At 40.0% G+C, this 19461-nt stretch overlaps 1 protein-coding gene across 1 annotated transcript in view; it reads right to left on the minus strand.

Annotated features, from left to right (window-relative positions):
* obscnb (obscurin, cytoskeletal calmodulin and titin-interacting RhoGEF b) overlaps positions 1 to 19461 on the minus strand; it is a 65255-nt gene that overhangs the window by 23443 nt on the left and 22351 nt on the right. The window contains exons 31-50 of the mRNA XM_086273535.1: positions 18896 to 19162; positions 18539 to 18805; positions 18179 to 18448; positions 17830 to 18099; positions 17024 to 17290; positions 16012 to 16278; positions 15608 to 15874; positions 15168 to 15434; positions 14741 to 15007; positions 14312 to 14578; positions 13871 to 14137; positions 7345 to 7611; positions 6821 to 7087; positions 6148 to 6417; positions 5161 to 5427; positions 4526 to 4804; positions 3704 to 3961; positions 3261 to 3527; positions 2840 to 3112; positions 69 to 335 (exon numbers count right to left, since the gene is read on the minus strand). Of these exons, the coding sequence (XP_086129661.1) occupies positions 69 to 335; positions 2840 to 3112; positions 3261 to 3527; positions 3704 to 3961; positions 4526 to 4804; positions 5161 to 5427; positions 6148 to 6417; positions 6821 to 7087; positions 7345 to 7611; positions 13871 to 14137; positions 14312 to 14578; positions 14741 to 15007; positions 15168 to 15434; positions 15608 to 15874; positions 16012 to 16278; positions 17024 to 17290; positions 17830 to 18099; positions 18179 to 18448; positions 18539 to 18805; positions 18896 to 19162 (5358 nt within the window). The remainder of the gene's footprint in view (positions 1 to 68; positions 336 to 2839; positions 3113 to 3260; positions 3528 to 3703; positions 3962 to 4525; positions 4805 to 5160; positions 5428 to 6147; positions 6418 to 6820; positions 7088 to 7344; positions 7612 to 13870; positions 14138 to 14311; positions 14579 to 14740; positions 15008 to 15167; positions 15435 to 15607; positions 15875 to 16011; positions 16279 to 17023; positions 17291 to 17829; positions 18100 to 18178; positions 18449 to 18538; positions 18806 to 18895; positions 19163 to 19461) is intronic.

Genomic DNA, 19461 nt, shown 5'->3' on the forward strand with positions numbered 1-19461 from the left:
TTTTTCTGGGAAGAAGCAGAGAAGATCCCCTAAAGCCTGGTGCTTTTTCCATGTGGAGGGAAGCTCACCTTCCACATGAAGTGAAGCGACCACGCAGGTCCCCTCTGCCTCACAGGAGTATGTGCCCCTGTCCTCAGCAGACACATGGCTAATGTACAAGCGAGCCACATTCCAGTCCTGCTCCACTACCACCCTTCGGCCATCAGGCTGCAAAGGCTGCCCATCTTTCTTCCACTGAGCCTTCACTGGTCTTGAGTACTGGCAGATGAACTCAGCCGGCTGGTTTTCAACCACCCGAAGGTCCTCCATCTCGCTCACCACTTCAACTGTGGGATCTGAGGTTGGGGTCAGGGGATCATAGGATCAAATCCTGGCCATGAGATGTAAGGATAAAAGCGGGCCATGCCGACTGACATAAGAGCTTTATAACCCCCAAAAGCATGTCTGAGTGTAAATATGTGAGTGATACTATTTTGAAATTACTGATTGTAAGGTACCAATACTCTATGTATATTTTTATGTATTTTCAAATCGTCCAATGCATTAACCTACATAAGCTCTCAGGGGGTCAAAAAGTCCAACAGTCAAAGTTCACAACCAAGGGTCAAGACTTACTGGCAGCTCATAGAGAAGAAGGGAGTGATAGTAGATAGAAATGCCAAACTCAAAGTGTATCTACAAGAGTTAGAGATTTTAATGCTGGAAGGTTAGAAGAAGGGTTTGGTAGGATGGGACAGAGGAGATGAATAGAGCATGACTATTTGAGAGCAGCCGGCCTGTATGGATGGGTGGAGCAGCACTTTCTTTCAAGCATTTCAATATTCTGGTTCACCATCTGTGAACTTTAACATGGCGGAAGCCAGATCTAGATTATGTTTGTTTTTTTTACTGAATCCAAACATCAAATAAGACAGGCTTCTTATTTATATTACTGAGGGATACTTACAGTTAGGGCTGCAGGTTAACATTGTAATAATCACGATCATGCTTAAAAAAAGCTTAAAATGAATGAAGAAATCCCAGATTGATGATGCTTGTTTTCAGCATTCTTGTATTAATTGGTCTTCCCTTCCCTGTTGTTGAAGGCATGGTTAAAAGGAGCTGCTTACAACTTTAATAGCTGTTTGGCTACAACATTTGCAGTCAGAATATGGATAATAGTATACTGTATAGATACGAGTGTAATTAAAGCTTGAATCTGGGCATATAACCTTAAATTGAGCATGAAAAAACCGGCAAGATGTTAAAGCAGGAAAATCAAACACAAAAAGTCACAGGATGTGGACCAGAAACACCACCCACCAGCCAAAAGGTCAGCTAGCCTGATAGCTAGACTGACTAAACCACAAGGGACTCACAATGAAGACTAAACTAATAAGAAGCACTCCGAGAGTCCAAACCTGGGCAGTATTTACTTTTCAAGAGAGTAGTACTGTATGTTGTATATATTCATTTTGTTTTCTAGAAGTACTTTTGGACACCTCCCTTGTTAAAATCCTTTTAACACACTTGATATAATTTTGAGAATAATTTTTCAAATTTCAGATGATATTTGGATGCAAACTATAATGTTGTATTTAAAAAATTTTATCCCCATATACCAGTATTATTTCCCAAATGTTGTCAATACAAACAAAGGCAGTAAAATTTAAAGCATACTTTTAAAGATAAAATACATTATTATCATTATTAAGTTTCAACATTATTTTATCTTGAAGAAGAACTCAATGCACACACATGCCCATATACTGACAATACAAATGATGGCAGTAAGAAACATAGTTTTAAATACCTCCATATATATCATTATTGTCACTTTAACCCTCAGATTGATCTACTGACCTTGTAGGAAACACACATGCACACTAATGCCTCTAAAAACATCACCTCCTTGGGAGAGGTTTTAGACCAGAGCATCACTCTGAATCAATCCTTTTGTGTTCTGTTTTACACCAGGCTCAAAGTGAGGTCTGTCTACTGTAGCTTGAATGTGAACAATATAAGGCTAGCATCATTAGAAAACTAGTGTTTATATCCGTTTGTAAAGGATTTTATCAACAAAACTGTCACAACGTTGCTAGATTTAGTCAGACCAGGTGTGGGGGCTTGTGTGATCCCATTGCAAGTTGCTCTCTAGTTGTCCTTTTCACTATTGTGTAATTATACTCATTGTTTACACGTCAATGATGATGCATCAGAAAGTACTTCTTAAGGTATAACAATGCTCCACAAAATTAGTAAATCTGATTGTGTTTCAAAGTGAGAAACATAACCGTGATTATTATTTTTCATCATTTCAGCAGCCCTACATTCAAAAGAAGAGCAGCATTTTTAATACTAGTTAATTGAGTCGAAAAGGTTCCTAAAGCTTTACTGTGGTGCTGCACCCAGTTGTATTTTTTAGATTATATCAAAGCATATTGCATAAAACATAACTTCTTATTATTAATGAAATGCAAACTACTGCTTCTCATGCATGATGGAGCACTAATATGTCAAATAGCTGGATGGAACCCTGCAGTAAAAAATATGATTATATATGAAATATGATTATATTTCATAGTATATAACCCCATATTCTTCACTAAGAATGGCACATTTTTTTGTAGTAAATGCCAGTTATTAGATAGAAAACATAAATATATTAGTTTCCTGCTTCTACTATTTAATTCAAAATAATAAGGAATACTGAAGTAGGAAAATTGACCCATTAAGATTTTAAATGTAGAATTAAAACACTGCAGGATCCTTAGAGATTGTATAAGACTAAAAGAGACTGTTTTATCTCAGTCTCTGGGAAAAAGCTTATCTCAGTCTGCAGTTAACATTTTCATGATACCTTTGACCAAGAGCTTGGCTGTTGATGTTAAACTGCCAGCTTTGAAGGTGACAGTGCCAGAGTCATCTGTGGCCAGGTTCTTTAAGGTGAGTGTGTGGATGTGGCCCTGGGCCAGCCCTATCTCACTAAAGGGGCTGTTCTCCAACAAGCTGCCATCCAGCCACCACTGCACCTTGCCGTGGGCTTTACCAGAGAGCTGGCAGGAGAAAGTTGCCCATTCGCCAACAAAAACATCGGTGGACTTAAGGCCAGAAACAATGAAGACTTCTTTTGCTGTTGAGTGGAAAATATGAATACATTGAGCCTTAAATGTACTCATAATCATCATAATGCCAACTCTAAACAAAAAACACACAACATATGAGCCAGATAGAAGTTTCACAATTAAGAAAAACTGCAACAGTACTGAATGGGAGGCTACCTTGCACTGCTAAAGAAGCTGTAGTGAGCTGGTCTCCTGCATCGCAGGTGTAGTAGCCACTGTCATCAGGCTCCAGATTCCATATACAGAGCTCTTGAATACACCCTGACTGTCTCATCTCATACTTCTTACCAGGCCGGAGGACTAATCCTCCTTTCCTCCACTCAACACAAACACACGGCTTAGAGAGCTCACAGTGCAGAGTAATATCATCACCCTCTATGGCATCCTGGTTCTTGAGCTCTGTCTGGAAGAAGACTGGGGCACCTGGTGAGAGTTTAAAGTAAGAAAAGTTGATATAACATATTGAGATGGCAAGTTCGATGTCAAATAGTGGAGATGATGAGAGAAACATCCCTGAGGGCTTCAGACTATACTGGGTGGTTGAAGGAGGTGGACGTTCAAGAATATTTTAGTTGTCCATTTCAATCCAATGTTTTTACCTTCCACAGTCAGCGTGACATCACACTGTGCATCCCCAGTGTCGCAGGTATACGTTCCGGCGTCCTCAGCCACCAGGTTGTGAATACGAAGCTGATGAAATGCTGCATTCTTCTTTAGGTCATACTTGAGACCTGCTTGGAGGGCCACATTGTTTTTGATCCATGTAACCTTACCACTGGGGTCAGAGATGGTGCAGGCCAAAGTGACCGTTTCACCTTCTAATGCAACAGTGTTGTGTGGCTTCTCTAATATTAGCACTGCAAATACAGGACAAGTAGCATTTATATGCAACCTTTTCCATTCTGCACTGGCATTATGCTTTCATTCTTGATTTCTGTGCACTACTGTAACACAAATTATACATAAAATAATATGACAATTTAAAAAAACGTAGAATTATTGTGTTGTGTTTGTATGTTTCTAGCAAGCAGTCAAATTTACTTTAAATCCATGTCCAGCTAGACTAATAAACAAGCACAGGGATGAAAATTACATACAGAATTTAACGGCTGGGCACCAAAGACTAATGTAAGAAATGTATTACCTCACCAAATGGGAAATACAGTCACAATAATAACTATGCTGCAGAACTACATTATATATATCTGAAACTACCCAGTTTTAAAACATACAATTTACAGTAGTATTGCTTTGTTGAGCTAAAGTACCTCTATCAGCCCTTTAAAATTAATAAATACTATAAAATATATTTAATGAAAATACAAAAAATGTGAAATGCCAGTGGATTTGAAAAAGAATAATAATAATTTGTGGTTTTTGATGAAAATGGCTCTGAGGGTGAAAACTCTCATCTCCTTTACCTTTGGGTTTCTCCTCCACCAGAAGACAGGCCACACTCTTCTCTTCTCCCACCACGAAGGCAACATCTCCAGATTCATCCGTGGTTACCATCTTGAGGACCAAGCGGTGCACTCTCCCTATAATGCTCATTTGATTCAGATCATTATTTTGAAGCAGGTTGTCTGAAAGCCACCATTCCCCATTGGTGACACCAGAGTGTGACAGCTCAACCTCAAAGACGGCGTCTTTCCCAGTGGTCACAGTAATGTCGCAGAGTTCTCGAATGATTCGCACATGCTCTGAGGGTGAATGGGATGATGGATGATGAGAGATCAGAGATCAGTTCTGTGCAGAGCTTCCAGACATCATGACTATGAGGGCATATGCTTACTCAACATGTCATTCCCAGATGTGGTGTTTTTTAACACCCTAGAGCTACTAAACTATCAACAATGCATATAAATAAAATCAGATAATTCCAGTAAAGCACTGGATTCTCTAAATCTGTGAATCCAAGAGAATTAGCTGTGAGTAGAGGATACACTTTTCTCCAGTACTTGATAATGCGGTGAATATGAACTTCAGGAAGGATGAAGACAAGAGGAAAGGAAATGAGAGACACAGACAGATGATAGATGAAGATGTGCTCTGTTACCTTTTACAGTCAGGGTAGCAGTGCTTTTCTGGTCTCCAGTATCACAGGTATATTCCCCACTATCCTCTATGATCAGCTTGTGTATGATCAGAATGTGAGTGGTTGCTTTTTGCTCCATGGTGTATTTCTCTCCCTGTGTGAGAAGAGTTGAGCCCTTCCACCAGGTCACCTTGTGATCAGGGCTTGATACCTCACAGGACAGAGAGGCTTCGCCACCTTCTTTGGCCTCTTGACTTTTCAGCTCCTTCTTGAATACTACAGGTGCAGCTGCCAGAGACACCAATTTCATTACGATGACAGACTTTAAAACTTTAGAAAGTGAACACTGACACCAGAAAACACACTATAATCCACAGCGAGGCTGCACAGTCCTTCCAAAATTTACATACAATCAATCAATGTGCTCCAAGGAGACCTACAATCCACCCATTCATAAGTTTAAAGAAAGTCACAAATACAACTAATCAGAAAAAACTCAACAATCAGAACAGTTTTGCTGTTGGTGGTGCATGGTGCATGTCTTAAATCCTTAATCCAAGTAACCCCAAACATGAAAAAGTCAAAGACTCAACACTTCCAGCTTCAGCTTAACTGAAGAAAAGTAAAACAACAGTTATAACAGCATTCGGTGATGTACAAAAATTTACTGGATGAAAACACATTGATCAACAAGACCAATATGTAATTTTAGTACTAAAATGAAAAGTAAAAGAGTTTTATTAGTTCCAAGTTCAATGGAAAGTAAGGTAAGCATGCATGTACTCTGGAAATAGAAATGTAATGGAAAGTGAGAATTTTCTTTAGATGCCATAGCAAGATGAAAAGATAACAAGACAGTTGTTGCTTTTAAGAACTTCTGAAAAAATAGAGAGAAAGTATCCAAAAACAAGAAGACTGACAGCAAATGAGCAGAAGATAGTCCCAAAATTATTGTAGAAGCCAACTGGAAGATGTTCCCAAGGAATACATTGCCTACAATTCCCTTACCTCTGACTGTCAGAGAAGCTGTGGAAGTGTGGTTTCCCACAGTGAAAGTTACTGTCCCCGAATCAGCTGTAGTGACGCCTCTGAGTGTGAGGCTGTGCAGCCGGCCCTCAGCCTTGATCAGGTTCATTTCATTATTCTGCAGAGGGACATCCTGGAGTTTCCACAGTGCCATTGGTGCCTCCTCATGAGAAACCAGACACTCAAAGCAGACATCTTCACCCTCGTACACAACGCAGCTCTCCAAGAATTTCAGTACTTTAACCTCGACCTCTGTTTGACAAATACAGTTTAGAAGCACACAACGTTTGGTGAAGTTCAAGTTGATCATTTATGAAGATTTCTGCTGAGCTACAATTACCAGTGCCAAGTGAAGAAAACAGAGTAGTGTTTGTTAATATTTGTGAAGACAGAAATGTGAAAGGCTCAAATGGTGAAATCAGTGATTGAGCTCAAGAGAAAAGTGCATACAAATAACAAGAAGTGCACAAAAGAGTGAGGTGCTACGGAATATGAGACGAGCAAGTTTTCTTGAACACTGAAAACACTTCATGCTCAAGTGTTGCTCTGTGAGAAGATGGTCAATAAGAGGGAGTATGTTGGAAATGAAGGATGACTGGGCTCCAGCTCAAGAGAGTGCATGGGAGGAGGAGTCTTAAATAGAAAAAAATCCTACCCTTCACAGTGAGGACAGCTGAAGTCTTCTGCCTGCCTGTATCACAGGAGTACTCTCCTGAGTCAGTTCCTTGCAGTTTGTAGATAATAAGCTCAACTACAGTCCCTTCCTGCTTCAGGTGATACTTGCTGCTGGATGCCAGCACCCGATCACCACACCTCCAGACCACACTGACCCCCGGCTTTGTGATTTCACAACGAAGACAGGCGCTCTCTCCTGCTTGTCCTTCAAGGTTCTGTAGCTGGGTTTTGAAAAGGACAGGCTTGGCTGTAGAAAAGTGAGAAAAAATGAGGGAAATATTTTAGGAGAAATGAAAGAATGAATACACTTAGGCCAAGTTTTAGCCTTCAACTCGCACATGTGAAGAAGTAAGCAGCAGAAGTTGGAGTCAAAGCTACATACTTTAGTTTAGAGTTTAGAGTATTAACCCTAAGGTCAAGTCAGATATTTCGAGCAACATTCTAATAAAGATCAACCAAAAAGTCACTATTGCCACTATGTTTAAACTACTAACAACAGCATACCCTTCACAGCTAGCTGTGCAGTGCTACGACGATCACCGGCATCACATGTGTAACTCCCAGAATCCTCTGAGTCAACATCATGGATTATTAGTGTAGCCAGGTGTACTTTTTGTCTAATTTCATACTTTGCACAAGGACAAAGACCAAGTTCTCCCTTCCTCCACTCCAAAGGAACACCAGCTTTAGATAGTTCACAGTTCAGGGTGACACTGTCACCCTCATCAGCCGTTTGGCTTTCCAGCTCTTTTGTGAAAATAACTGGAAGAGCTGATGGACAAAAAAAAGGAAAACGGAGTAATTATGCAAAAAGGAACAGGGATGATGAAGAAAGGAGAAATGAAGTAACAAATGAAGGACTTGTTGGAAGAAGAAGAAAACATGCGATAGCTTCATCCTACCATTTACAACCAGAGATGCTGAGCTTATTGTATCCTCTAAAGAGCACGAATAGCTTCCTGTATCTCCAGGCCACAAATCAAGAATGTGCAGCTCATGACAGAATCCTTTTTGTTTTATCTGGTACTTTTCTCCACAGCTCAGGACTTCTGATCCTTTCTTCCACTCTACATGGACTCCAGGTTTTGATAGCTCACAGTGCAGGGTAACACTACCTCCCTCTTCAGCTACTTGGCTCTCCAGGTCTCGAATGAATATGACTGGAAGAACTTGGGATTAAATAGATAAAATAATCTGTTGGTATGTATTATGGTAACCCATAGGATTTAATAACAAAAGATTAGTTTGGTATAAAAATATAATTTTTAACCTACTAAAAACAAAAATAGAAAATATAAAAAGCATCCAATATGGTAGCTCTATTGCACAAACACAAATAACACTGATACACAGTCAGGGCAGGTACACCTCTGCCTATTCGAAACATAGCACGTAAAAGTCTGTCAAATACAGCTCTCAACTATTCCTGTTTGAGAAGAACAAGAAGATAATTCTGCAAATCTGGTATTCAGAGGTAATAACAAGTGAGTAACAACCAATTCGGCTGAATAAAAACAAAACAAGGAGAATAAAGAAAGCACAGTGCCACTAATTTCATTCCAGCGCTCTGGTATCCAGCTGTAGCAGAGGGATGACATCAAAACCAGCAGGTTTACCTTCAGTCATAAACACAGTACCAAACAAACACAAGAAGAATGGTGATGTTTAGGATAAATAAGAGAAAATGCTTGTTAACAAACTAGTAAAATACAGAAGAAAGTCTATAAAAATCAACAGTGAATGATTTACAAATATCCAAAGTGCAACTTCAGACTTGAAGTTCTTTAGAAAAACTCAGACAACATCGAATTGTTTGCTTTTAAATTGACTTAACCTTAGAAATCAATTTAACTAACTTTTAAAAAGTCACACAGACAAGCTACAGTCAAACATATTTCAATCCGCCAAACAATGTGACGAAAACACAAGCATGCAGCAAAACTAACAATGAGAGTAATGTAGCAATAAAGTGTACTGTACAGCAAGAAACCTGCTGGTCAATGCAAAAGTCAAGTCTTTGCGTACCCGCGAGCTGCTCTTTGGTCCCCTGTCGCTGGGTAGCTGGTTTGTCAGTGGTTCCAGCAAAAGGCTTATCAGCTGGGATAAAACACAATAATCTTACAACTGGAGTTCTAGCGTAACTTTAACACAAGAGCCAGAATTAGAAAGGCACAGACACAAACACGAATGTCGCACATTCTTATGTGATCCGAAGTTCTCAGAGAGTACAAACCTCCACCAAGGCAGCACACTCTCTAGTCTCTATTTTAAGGGAATATTATTGTATTTTGTGTAATTTCATGTTGTTTTCTTTGTTCTTTTTAAAGCTACTTTAATAATCAGTGCAGTATAAATCAGATAAGGACAGCAGGACAGATGTTTACTCTGATTACACAAACACGTAGGGGTAGGTAGTGGAAATAAAGGAAGAGTAAATAATTTGACCTTATTTTATAATATCATCCTATTAGATAGTTATTATATTTCCAACTATCAAGGCAGCTCATTATCGTCCTCTTGACAGTATTGTCTTGAAAAATATAACACATCTTGGGGTCAACTTGAAATAAAGGTAAATGTGACACATAAAAGTGAGGTCAGAGGTCAAATGTGACACGACATTTGAATGCAAACTATAATGTGATTTACAATCCCCATATACGGGTATCATTTCCTAAATGTATACGATCCAAACAAAGTCATTAGAATTTTAAGCATAATTTTTAAAGATTTTTTGGTTATTTTCATAAAATGTATCCACATGTATTTCAGTTATTTTATTGTTATTTAGCCTTAAAAAGAGATCAGATGTAACACGATATTTAGGATCTCCATATATCATTCCCTATATGTTGTCAATAAAAACAATGACAGTAAGACGTTTAAACAGCTTTAAATAGCACTATATAGCATTATTATCACTTTGACATTCAGATCAATCGATTAATCTTGAAGTAGATTAATAGGAGTATGATACTTTAAATTCTTATTCTGTAAATTGACAATACACACCACACACACGGAGCCATAGTTTCTAAGATATGTTTTTTTGTCGATTACTGACCGATAAATGATTAAGCTCACATTAAAGGGTGCATGTAAGAGATTTTCAAAGGACTGATAACATGCCCCCACTCTACACCCCTACAAAGTTTTATCAGAATGCATTCAAAACTTTTCGAGCTATTGCATTTACTAACGAATGACACACACACACAGAAGCACGCAAACCACTGCTACCAAAAACAAAACCTTCTTGGTGGAGGTAAAAATAATTCGGGGCGGTTGTGGGGGGTTAATATCTGTGATGACATGAAGCACTGAAATATTTCAAAATGAAAAAACCTACAAGCATCAACAAAAAACAAAAACACCTCAGACCATTATCTCAGTGATCCGACACAAAATGCGTCACAAACACAACAAAATGTTCCCTGTTTAACACACAACACAATGCAGCTGGCACAATAAAAACATACAACGAAAGCCAACTTCATTCTGTATTTTTGCCATTCACCTCACAGTACATATAGATGAGCACACACTGAAGCAAAGACTGACAGGACTGCGCACAACATTTTAAAAGACTGCAACTGAATTTTCTCACTGCTCTTGCAGTGTCCAGAAAAATCCATGCAAACACGCACTGCATTACCTTCACTTCCCACTTTAAGCTCTCTTGAATGTCCCTGAAAATCCTGTTTAGGAGTTTGTTCAGTTGTTGTCAATGTCCCCGCTAAAACGATTGAACACAACATTGGTCCCATCATTTGAATTTGTCACAGTAAAGTAGCAGAAACATGTAATTCAAGTCTCATCAAGAGCAGAAACACAAACAGCTAATGGAATCAAAGACAGCTTCATATCTTCATACTACGTCAGCCTCCATGCAACAAAATAATCTAGTGACCACACAAATCCACAGATGTGGAGACTGAAAATATTGCTGTTTTTTTTCTGCAAAAATAGCGCAAACCACAAAAACATGACAAAGACCAAAACATCAGTAAGTGCAAATCAACAGCAGTTTTCCAGCAGCAAATCAACAGCAGTCCCACAAAAAACAAAGCAAACTAAATAGAAATTACGCCAGAAAGCAACAAGACAATTTAAGCTAAGTCATGACCCAACAACTTTCTCTCTTTGGCAAAGGTCAGCAGCCAAACACAGAGGTACAAAGTCCCTAATGGCTTCATTTACTTAATTTGTGACTCCTTTCAACAAAGAGCTGCTGTGCATACACTGATTCACTGCAAAGGCACAATGGAAACAGGATAAACTAGCAAACAAGTCGAGACTATTGAAAATTACCTTCTACCATCTCATTTACAGTGGGGCAAAAAAGTATTTAGTCAGCCACTGATTGTGCAAGTTCCCCCACCTAAAATGATGACAGAGGTCAGTAATTTGCACCAGAGGTACACTTCAACTGTGAGAGACAGAATGTGAAAAAAAAATCCATGAATCCACATGGTAGGATTTGTAAAGAATTTATTCGTAAATCAGGGTGGAAAATAAGTATTTGGTCAATAACAAAAATACAACTCAATACTTTGTAACATAACCTTTGTTGGCAATAACAGAGGTCAAACGTTTACTATAGGTCTTTACCAGGTTTGCACACACAGTAGCTGGTATTTTGGCCCATTCCTCCATGCAGATCTTCTCGAGAGCAGTGATGTTTTGGGGCTGTCGCCGAGCAACACGGACTTTCAACTCCCGCCACAGATTTTCTATGGGGTTGAGGTCTGGAGACTGGCTAGGCCACTCCAGGACTTTCAAATGCTTCTTACGGAGTCACTCCTTTGTTGCCCGGGCGGTGTGTTTTGGATCATTGTCATGTTGGAAGACCCAGCCTCGTTTCATCTTCAAAGTTCTCACTGATGGAAGGAGGTTTTGGCTCAAAATCTCACGATACATGGCCCCATTCATTCTGTCCTTAACACGGATCAGTCGTCCTGTCCCCTTGGCAGAAAAACAGCCCCATAGCATGATGTTTCCACCCCCATGCTTCACAGTAGGTATGGTGTTCTTGGGATGCAACTCAGTATTCTTCTTCCTCCAAACACGACGAGTTGAGTTTATACCAAAAAGTTCTACTTTGGTTTCATCTGACCACATGACATTCTCCCAATCCTCTGCTGTATCATCCATGTGCTCTCTGGCAAACTTCAGACGGGCCTGGACATGCACTGGCTTCAGCAGCGGAACACGTCTGGCACTGCGGGATTTGATTCCCTGCCGTTGTAGTGTGTTACTGATGGTGACCTTTGTTACTTTGGTCCCAGCTCTCTGCAGGTCATTCACCAGGTCCCCCCGTGTGGTTCTGGGATCTTTGCTCACCGTTCTCATGATCATTTTGACCCCACGGGATGAGATCTTGCGTGGAGCCCCAGCTCGAGGGAGATTATCAGTGGTCTTGTATGTCTTCCATTTTCTGATGATTGCTCCCACAGTTGATTTTTTCACACCAAGCTGCTTGCCTATTGTAGATTCACTCTTCCCAGTCTGGTGCAGGTCTACAATACTTTTCCTGGTGTCCTTCGAAAGCTCTTTGGTCTTGGCCATGGCGGAGTTTGGAGTCTGACTGTTTGAGGCTGTGGACAGGTGTCTTTTATACAGATGATGAGTTCAAACAGGTGCCATTCATACAGGTAACGAGTGGGGGACAGAAAAGCTTCTTACAGAAGACGTTACAGGTCTGTGAGAGCCAGAGATTTTCCTTGTTTGAGGTGACCAAATACTTATTTTCCACCCTAATTTACGAATAAATTCTTTACAAATCCTACCATGTGAATTCATGGATTTTTTTTTCACATTCTGTCTCTCACAGTTGAAGTGTACCTCTGGTGCAAATTACTGACCTCTGTCATCATTTTAGGTGGGGGAACTTGCACAATCGGTGGCTGACTAAATACTTTTTTGTCCCACTGTATCTCTTGCCTTTTGTGCTTGTCTTTAGCAACTACAGACAGAGATTCTGAAATACAAATATGATATAGATATTACGCATTGTAGCCTTAAGGGAAAGAGACCTAAATACTCTATTGTAAGACAGAAGGAATATTCGATACAGCCAAAATCTAGGAAACAGCATACTGACAAATATATCTATCATGCATTTTACAGGCCACAGCATACAGGTACAATTTAAAGGAGGATTGCAGATGGCAGCGCAGAGGCCATTATCAAGCTGGACAGGGCAACATAACACTGACAGTTATGTTATTACATCACCATCATCCTTTCATACCTTTTTCTTTGGTTTCCTGCCTCTTAGATTCTGTAGCAGCTGAAGGAGGAGCTGCCAGCTTCACAGCTGAGAGGAAATAATTTTGTTTCAGATCGCTGTACTTCACCAATATATCAATTGAAAACTATCATCTGACAAAAGGGAGTTTCAGGAATGATTAGACCCCATAAAACAGAGCCAATAACTGCAATATAACACGACAGAACAGATCAGATGAAATGTAGACAAGAGAGGTTTATAGACCAACATAAATATAAGATCCAGTGCCAAGACTACCACCGATGAAAACAACCAAAACTCACAAAAATGCAGCAACAAGTAAGGCTGCCTGAAATAGGTGAAGTGAAAAAGAAGAAGCAGTGAAATCTTCAAGGAAAAGTCAGACTGTCAAAACGCAGGTACACTGCAGAAAAGCAATTCAGACGAAGACTGGTTTCAACCTGATGATGCACTAAAATGTGACAGATAGAGTAACACCCACATGAATGACATTTCATTATCCATCAGAAACAGAACAACTAAATAAACAGACAGTCGGAGAAATTTCAAAGCAGAAGCAAGTGCCACAGTACAAGCGCTTCAGTTGAGATAAAATCAGTCAAATATAAGACAATCATCCACGCGGTTTAATCCAGGTATTATCATTGCATTTAAATGTAAACAACAGGTGTAGTGACAAAAAAGTCAGAGTCTGAAAAAACAAAAGGTGAGAACTGTTACTGTATTACAAAGAAAATTTGATATACTTTAAATACAGATTTAAATCACAAATCCTACCCTTGATATTGAGACTTGCTGTGGTCTTCTGGTCTCCACACACACAGCTGTAGTCTCCACTGTCTTCAGGCACCACTTTTTCTATCACAAGTTCATTCATTGAGGCCTTCTGCTTCATCTTGTACCTCTCCCCAGACTTCAGGACCTGTGTTCCTTTCTTCCACTCTACTGGGACTCCAACCTTAGAGAGCTCACAGCGCAAAGTAACACTGCCTCCCTCCTCGGCCTCCAGGCTCTCCAGCTTCTGTCTGAAGGTGACTGGTTGGGCTGAACATTTATTAGTTTATTAATAGTAAGTTATATCCCACAACATGACATATATTTTGGGGGGGGACAAAAGTGGTTTAAAACATAGAACACAAAAGGCAAACAGTGACAGCTTGAAATAAAAAAATAATAATACAAAAACAAAAATAAATAAATAAATACATCTTCTCTTACCCTTTATGCTCAGGCTAGCTGTGGTCTTCTGGTCTCCACACACACAGCTGTAGTCTCCACTGTCTTCAGGCACCACTTTTTCTATCACAAGTTCATTCACAGAGGCCTTCTGCTTCATCTGGTACCTCTCCCCAGACTTCAGGACCTGTGTTCCTTTCTTCCACTCTACTGGGACTCCAGCTTTAGAGAGCTCACAGCGCAGACTAATGTCAGCTCCCTCCTCAGCCTGCTGACTCTCCAGCTTCTGTTTGAAGGTGACTGGTTGGGCTGAGCATTTATTAATGGGTTAGTAATCAGTGGCAGGGCATTACAGAAAACATAAATATCACATAACAAAAATACAAAATAACAAAGTGAGAAACAAGGATCCACAAGAACATGCAAATTTGAATCCACTGCACCAACTAACTGTGAAATTCCTTTTCCTACCCTTTATGCTCAGGCTAGCTTTGGTCTTCTGGTCTCCACACACACAGCTGTAGTCTCCACTGTCTTCAGGTACCACTTTGTTAATCACGAGTTCATTCACAGAGGACTTCTGCTTCATCTGGAACTTTTCTCCAGACTTCAGGATCTGCGTTCCTTTCTTCCACTCTACTGGGACTCCAGCCTTAGAGAGCTCACAGTGCAGAATAATGTCAGCTCCCTCCTCGGCCTGCTGGCTCTCCAGCTTCTGTTTGAAGGTCACTGGTTGGGCTGAGCATTTATTGGTTCATTTCCAGTCAGTGATATGTCATGACATAAAATACAAATATACACATAAAATAAATACAACTATTAAATAACAAATACTGAGAAACCAGTGGCATGCTGACATAAACTATATGGAATAACTCTGTGAAAATCCTCTTCCTACCCTTGATATTGAGACTTGCTGTGGTCTTCTGGTCTCCACACACACAGCTGTAGTCTCCACTGTCTTCAGGCACCACTTTTTCTATCACAAGTTCATTCATTGAGGCCTTCTGCTTCATCTTGTACCTCTCCCCAGACTTCAGGACCTGTGTTCCTTTCTTCCACTCTACTGGGACTCCAACCTTAGAGAGCTCACAGCGCAAAGTAACACTGCCTCCCTCCTCGGCCTCCAGGCTCTCCAGCTTCTGTCTGAAGGTGACTGGTTGGGCTGAACATTTATTAGTTTATTAATAGTAAGTTATATCCCACAACATGACATATATTTTGGGGGAGACAAAAGTGGTTTAAAACATAGAACACAAAAGGCAAACAGTGACAGCTTGAAATAAAAAAATAATAATACAAAAACAAAAATAAATAAATAAATACATCTTCTCTTACCCTTTATGCTAAGGCTGGCTGTGGTCTTCTGGTCTCCACACACACAGCTGTAGTCTCCACTGTCTTCAGGCACCACCTTCTTGATTACGAGTTCATTCACAGAGGCCTTCTGCTTCATCTGGTACTTTTCTCCAGACTTCAGGATCTGCGTTCCTTTCTTCCACTCTACTGGGACTCCAGCTTTAGAGAGCTCACAGTGCAGAATAATGTCAGCTCCCTCCTCGGCCTGCTGGCTCTCCAGCTTCTGCGTGAAGTTTGGTGGCAATGCTGCACAAGCATGTTTTCATTACTCATCACAATTAGGTCATACAAACAGTTTTAACAAGGCCACAGAATTGTCTCTTTGAAAATTCGCAAACAAATGTTTCCAAAACTATGCTGGAAAAAACATCATGAATCCATACCAGTGACTTTCAAGGCTGCAAACGTCTTCTCGTCCCCGCATATGCATGTATACGCTCCACTATCTTCTATCTTCAAATTCAGAATCTGAAGTATACAAGAGCCCTCTGCCTGCTTCATGTCATACTTCTCTCCTGGTTTGAGAATTTCAGAGTCTTTTTTCCACTGAACGACAGCTGCAGGTTTTGATAGCTCACAGCGAAGTGTCACACTCTCCCCTTCTTTTTTCTCCTGGTTTTTGAGCTTCTCAATAAAAGTAGCAGGCAGGGCTAAAACAAAATGGAAAATTACTTTGAGTTTTGTTGGGTTGTAAAGAAGAATGAATAATGGGAAGCTAGGACGGCGGATGGAGTTCAGGTGCTCCAGTTGTCCAACATTAGTCTTTGGAACAGTGCAGCTGATTCTGAACAGTGGATTAAAATCTAGGAGCAAAACCCAAACTTTACTGCACTAAAAAAATTTAAATTCTTAAATGAAAGGAGAATAATCCAATGAATTTGGGCAATGGTCACTCAGAAACGCCAATGCATGCTCATGAATGTCATTCACAGTTTGTGGATGTACAGACAATACCTCAAACACACATATACCAGACAAAGATATGAACGCCACTTAACACAAAAGCAAAGAATTCCTTGCAGTAACCTAAATGCTGCAAATGACTGTAGAAAAACACAGTAGAACTGTATAAATACATAAAGATAAAAATCCACAAGCTTGTAAACTCCTTGGATGGTATCAGCTGGTTTGGTACCAGTTGTTTGCATATGCGCTCTGATCTCCTGTGACTCCTCTTGAGTGACAGAGTGGACTTCCAAGGGTACAACACAATGTAACCACTGTCCGTGTGTTTTGAGAACAAAATGTAAAATTGTGATTTTTGGATTCAATTTATTAAAAAAATAAAATAAAATCTCAAAATTAAAAGAAAACTTAGCTCAAACCTTTCTGCAGTGTAGTAATGTAAGTAAGAACAAAACGTTGTCTCACCTTCATTCATGCTAAAGTTCTCACCTTTAACGGTCACCTTGGCCATGCTCTTGGCAGTGCCTACATCACAAGTGTAGATATCAGTATCGTTCTCCTCCAGTTGTTTGATCATGAGAGTTAAGACGCCATCTTTCTGAGACATCTCATATCGCCCTCCAGCCTTGAGCTCTGTGTGACCTTTAAGCCATACAACCGTGGATGGGATTTGTTCCGTCGTGCATTGCAGAGTCACGGAGCCCTTCTCGTCTGCTTCACTGTCCTTTAGCGTTTTAGTGAATTTATGGATTGGCTCTGCAAAAAGGAAACTTCGCTGTGACAATGTTTGCCACAGAATGAAACTACGGCACTAATCTATAGTTTAATTTTTTTTAAAAAAGACTCCAGAACATATTCTATGTCTAGCAAATATTTCAACTTGGAATATCATTACTAATTCCTGCACCTATACACACCTGAGCTGGCATACTGGAGAAAATGTAGAATGATTTTCTGCGTTAAACAGATTAAGTTTTCATGTAATGAAATGTGCTATATAAATACAATTGTCATTTTATCTTTACATACCTTTACCAGGGATATTTTCCAGATGAATTAAATCATCATCACAAATACTTTTTAAAGGTCCTCTTGCCAGCTAGTATAAAAGCCACCACTAGGTGCTGCTTCCAGAAGGACTGACCCACAAGCACCTTTGTGTTACTTTACGTATGTGTGTGGTGTTTATTTGCTTGTGTGTGGAAAATCGAAAACAACGTAGAATAATCGTATCCCATCAAAGCTGAACTGTGAAATTAGACCAAGGCAATTTTTGAGTTTTCTTAGAGTCTTACCCTTGATTTCTAGCTTTGCTCTGGTGGTTGCACCTCCAATAACTTCACAGCTGTACTCTCCAGAGTCTTGAGCAGACACATTATGGATGGTCAGTTTCATGACTCTATCTTGCTGGCTGAGCTCATATTTCTGGCTCTTTTTGATGGCTTTACCATCCTTGGCCCACTTTACAGCAAAACTAGCCTGTGTCACCTCACAAGTAAAAACAGCATCTTCCCCTTGAATGACACAAATATTCTGCAGTCCTTTTGATACAGATGAAGCTTTACCTGCAACATAAGAGGACAAATGTTTATTTTATGATTTGAATCATTGCCAAAGCCTCTTAAAGACTGATATCAAGCTTACCTTCAACTGTCAATGTTGCTTTGGAGCTCAAGTCTTTGATACTGAACACTACCTCACCAGCATCAGCAGGGGAGACATCTTTAATAGTGAGCATGTATTTGCGTCCTTTGGTGGAGATGTTAAAGCGGCCTCTGTTTGTAACAGCTTGGCCATTGACAGTCCAGGAGCACTCATCTGTGCTCTCACGAGACAGGATGCACTCAAAGCTGCATGTATCTCCCTCATTCACTTCAACTGATTTCAGCCATTTAGTTATTCCAATACCAATTTCTATGACAGAAACCAAATTGTGTATAAGTTAACTGTATATACGAAAAACAGTGTGTACAAATAAATATACAAAATGATAGAAAAACACACCTCTGACCGTAACCTTTGCCTTGGATACCTCAGTGCCAAGGTCACAGCTGTACTCCCCAGCATCATCTTTGGTGGCATCCTTGATGATCAGGCCCAAAGACTTGCCTGTGTGAAGGAGCTCATATTTTGGCCCAGCTTTTAAGACTTTACCCTCTTTTCTCCATGTGGGGGAAACTCTTGGCTTGGATGCCTCACACGCCAGAGTGATCATGCCTTTCTCTTCTCCAATAACATCGTCTAGTGACTTGAGGAACACAGCGCGCTTCTCTGCAGAAAGTAAAACAGTGATTGAGGGATAAATAAAAGCCTCATTTGTGAAATATCAAATAACTCTGGAACTGTATTTAATGCTCTCACCTTTAACCTTGAGTGTGACAGACTCTTTGACCTTGCGGACTTGAAAGGTGATTGTTCCTCCATCTTGAGGTGCCAGGTTCTTCAGTGTCAGCTTGTGAACCTTCCCCTCATGAGCGATGGTGTTAACTTCATTTGTGAAGAGCACCTTGTCATTCAGAAGCCACTGAGCTTCTTCATCAGCGTAGTTAATCTCACAGGTGAATACCGCATCGCTGTCTTCATCGACTTCTGTATTGGCCAAGTGCTTGGTGATTTTGATTTCACGCACTAGGCAGATGAATCGGGACAGCAGTTTCAGTTTGAAGAGCAATCACAAAATATTTCAAATCAGTTGTTTATGCTAGGGGAACTCTGTGATATTCAAACAGACTGTATAAAAGATGGATGTAGCTTCTCGATCTGAAATAAAAAGCAAACGTGGAAGTGCTGCATTTATTTTATTGGTTGCAAAGAGACTTCTGCTTGGATAAAAGTCTTTTGAGAATGATATTAGAATGACACTAATATCAATATTAACTATTATTGAAAATCTTTAGCCAAAGAGCGTGCAATGTCCTCGGTTTCTC

Source organism: Aulonocara sp. 'chitande type north' Nkhata Bay, linkage group LG18 (assembly GCF_057382095.1).
Source record: "Aulonocara sp. 'chitande type north' Nkhata Bay isolate Kocher_YH1m ecotype deep benthic linkage group LG18, A_spYH_male_GT1.1, whole genome shotgun sequence".
NCBI classification, from domain to species: Eukaryota; Metazoa; Chordata; class Actinopteri; order Cichliformes; family Cichlidae; genus Aulonocara; species Aulonocara sp. 'chitande type north' Nkhata Bay.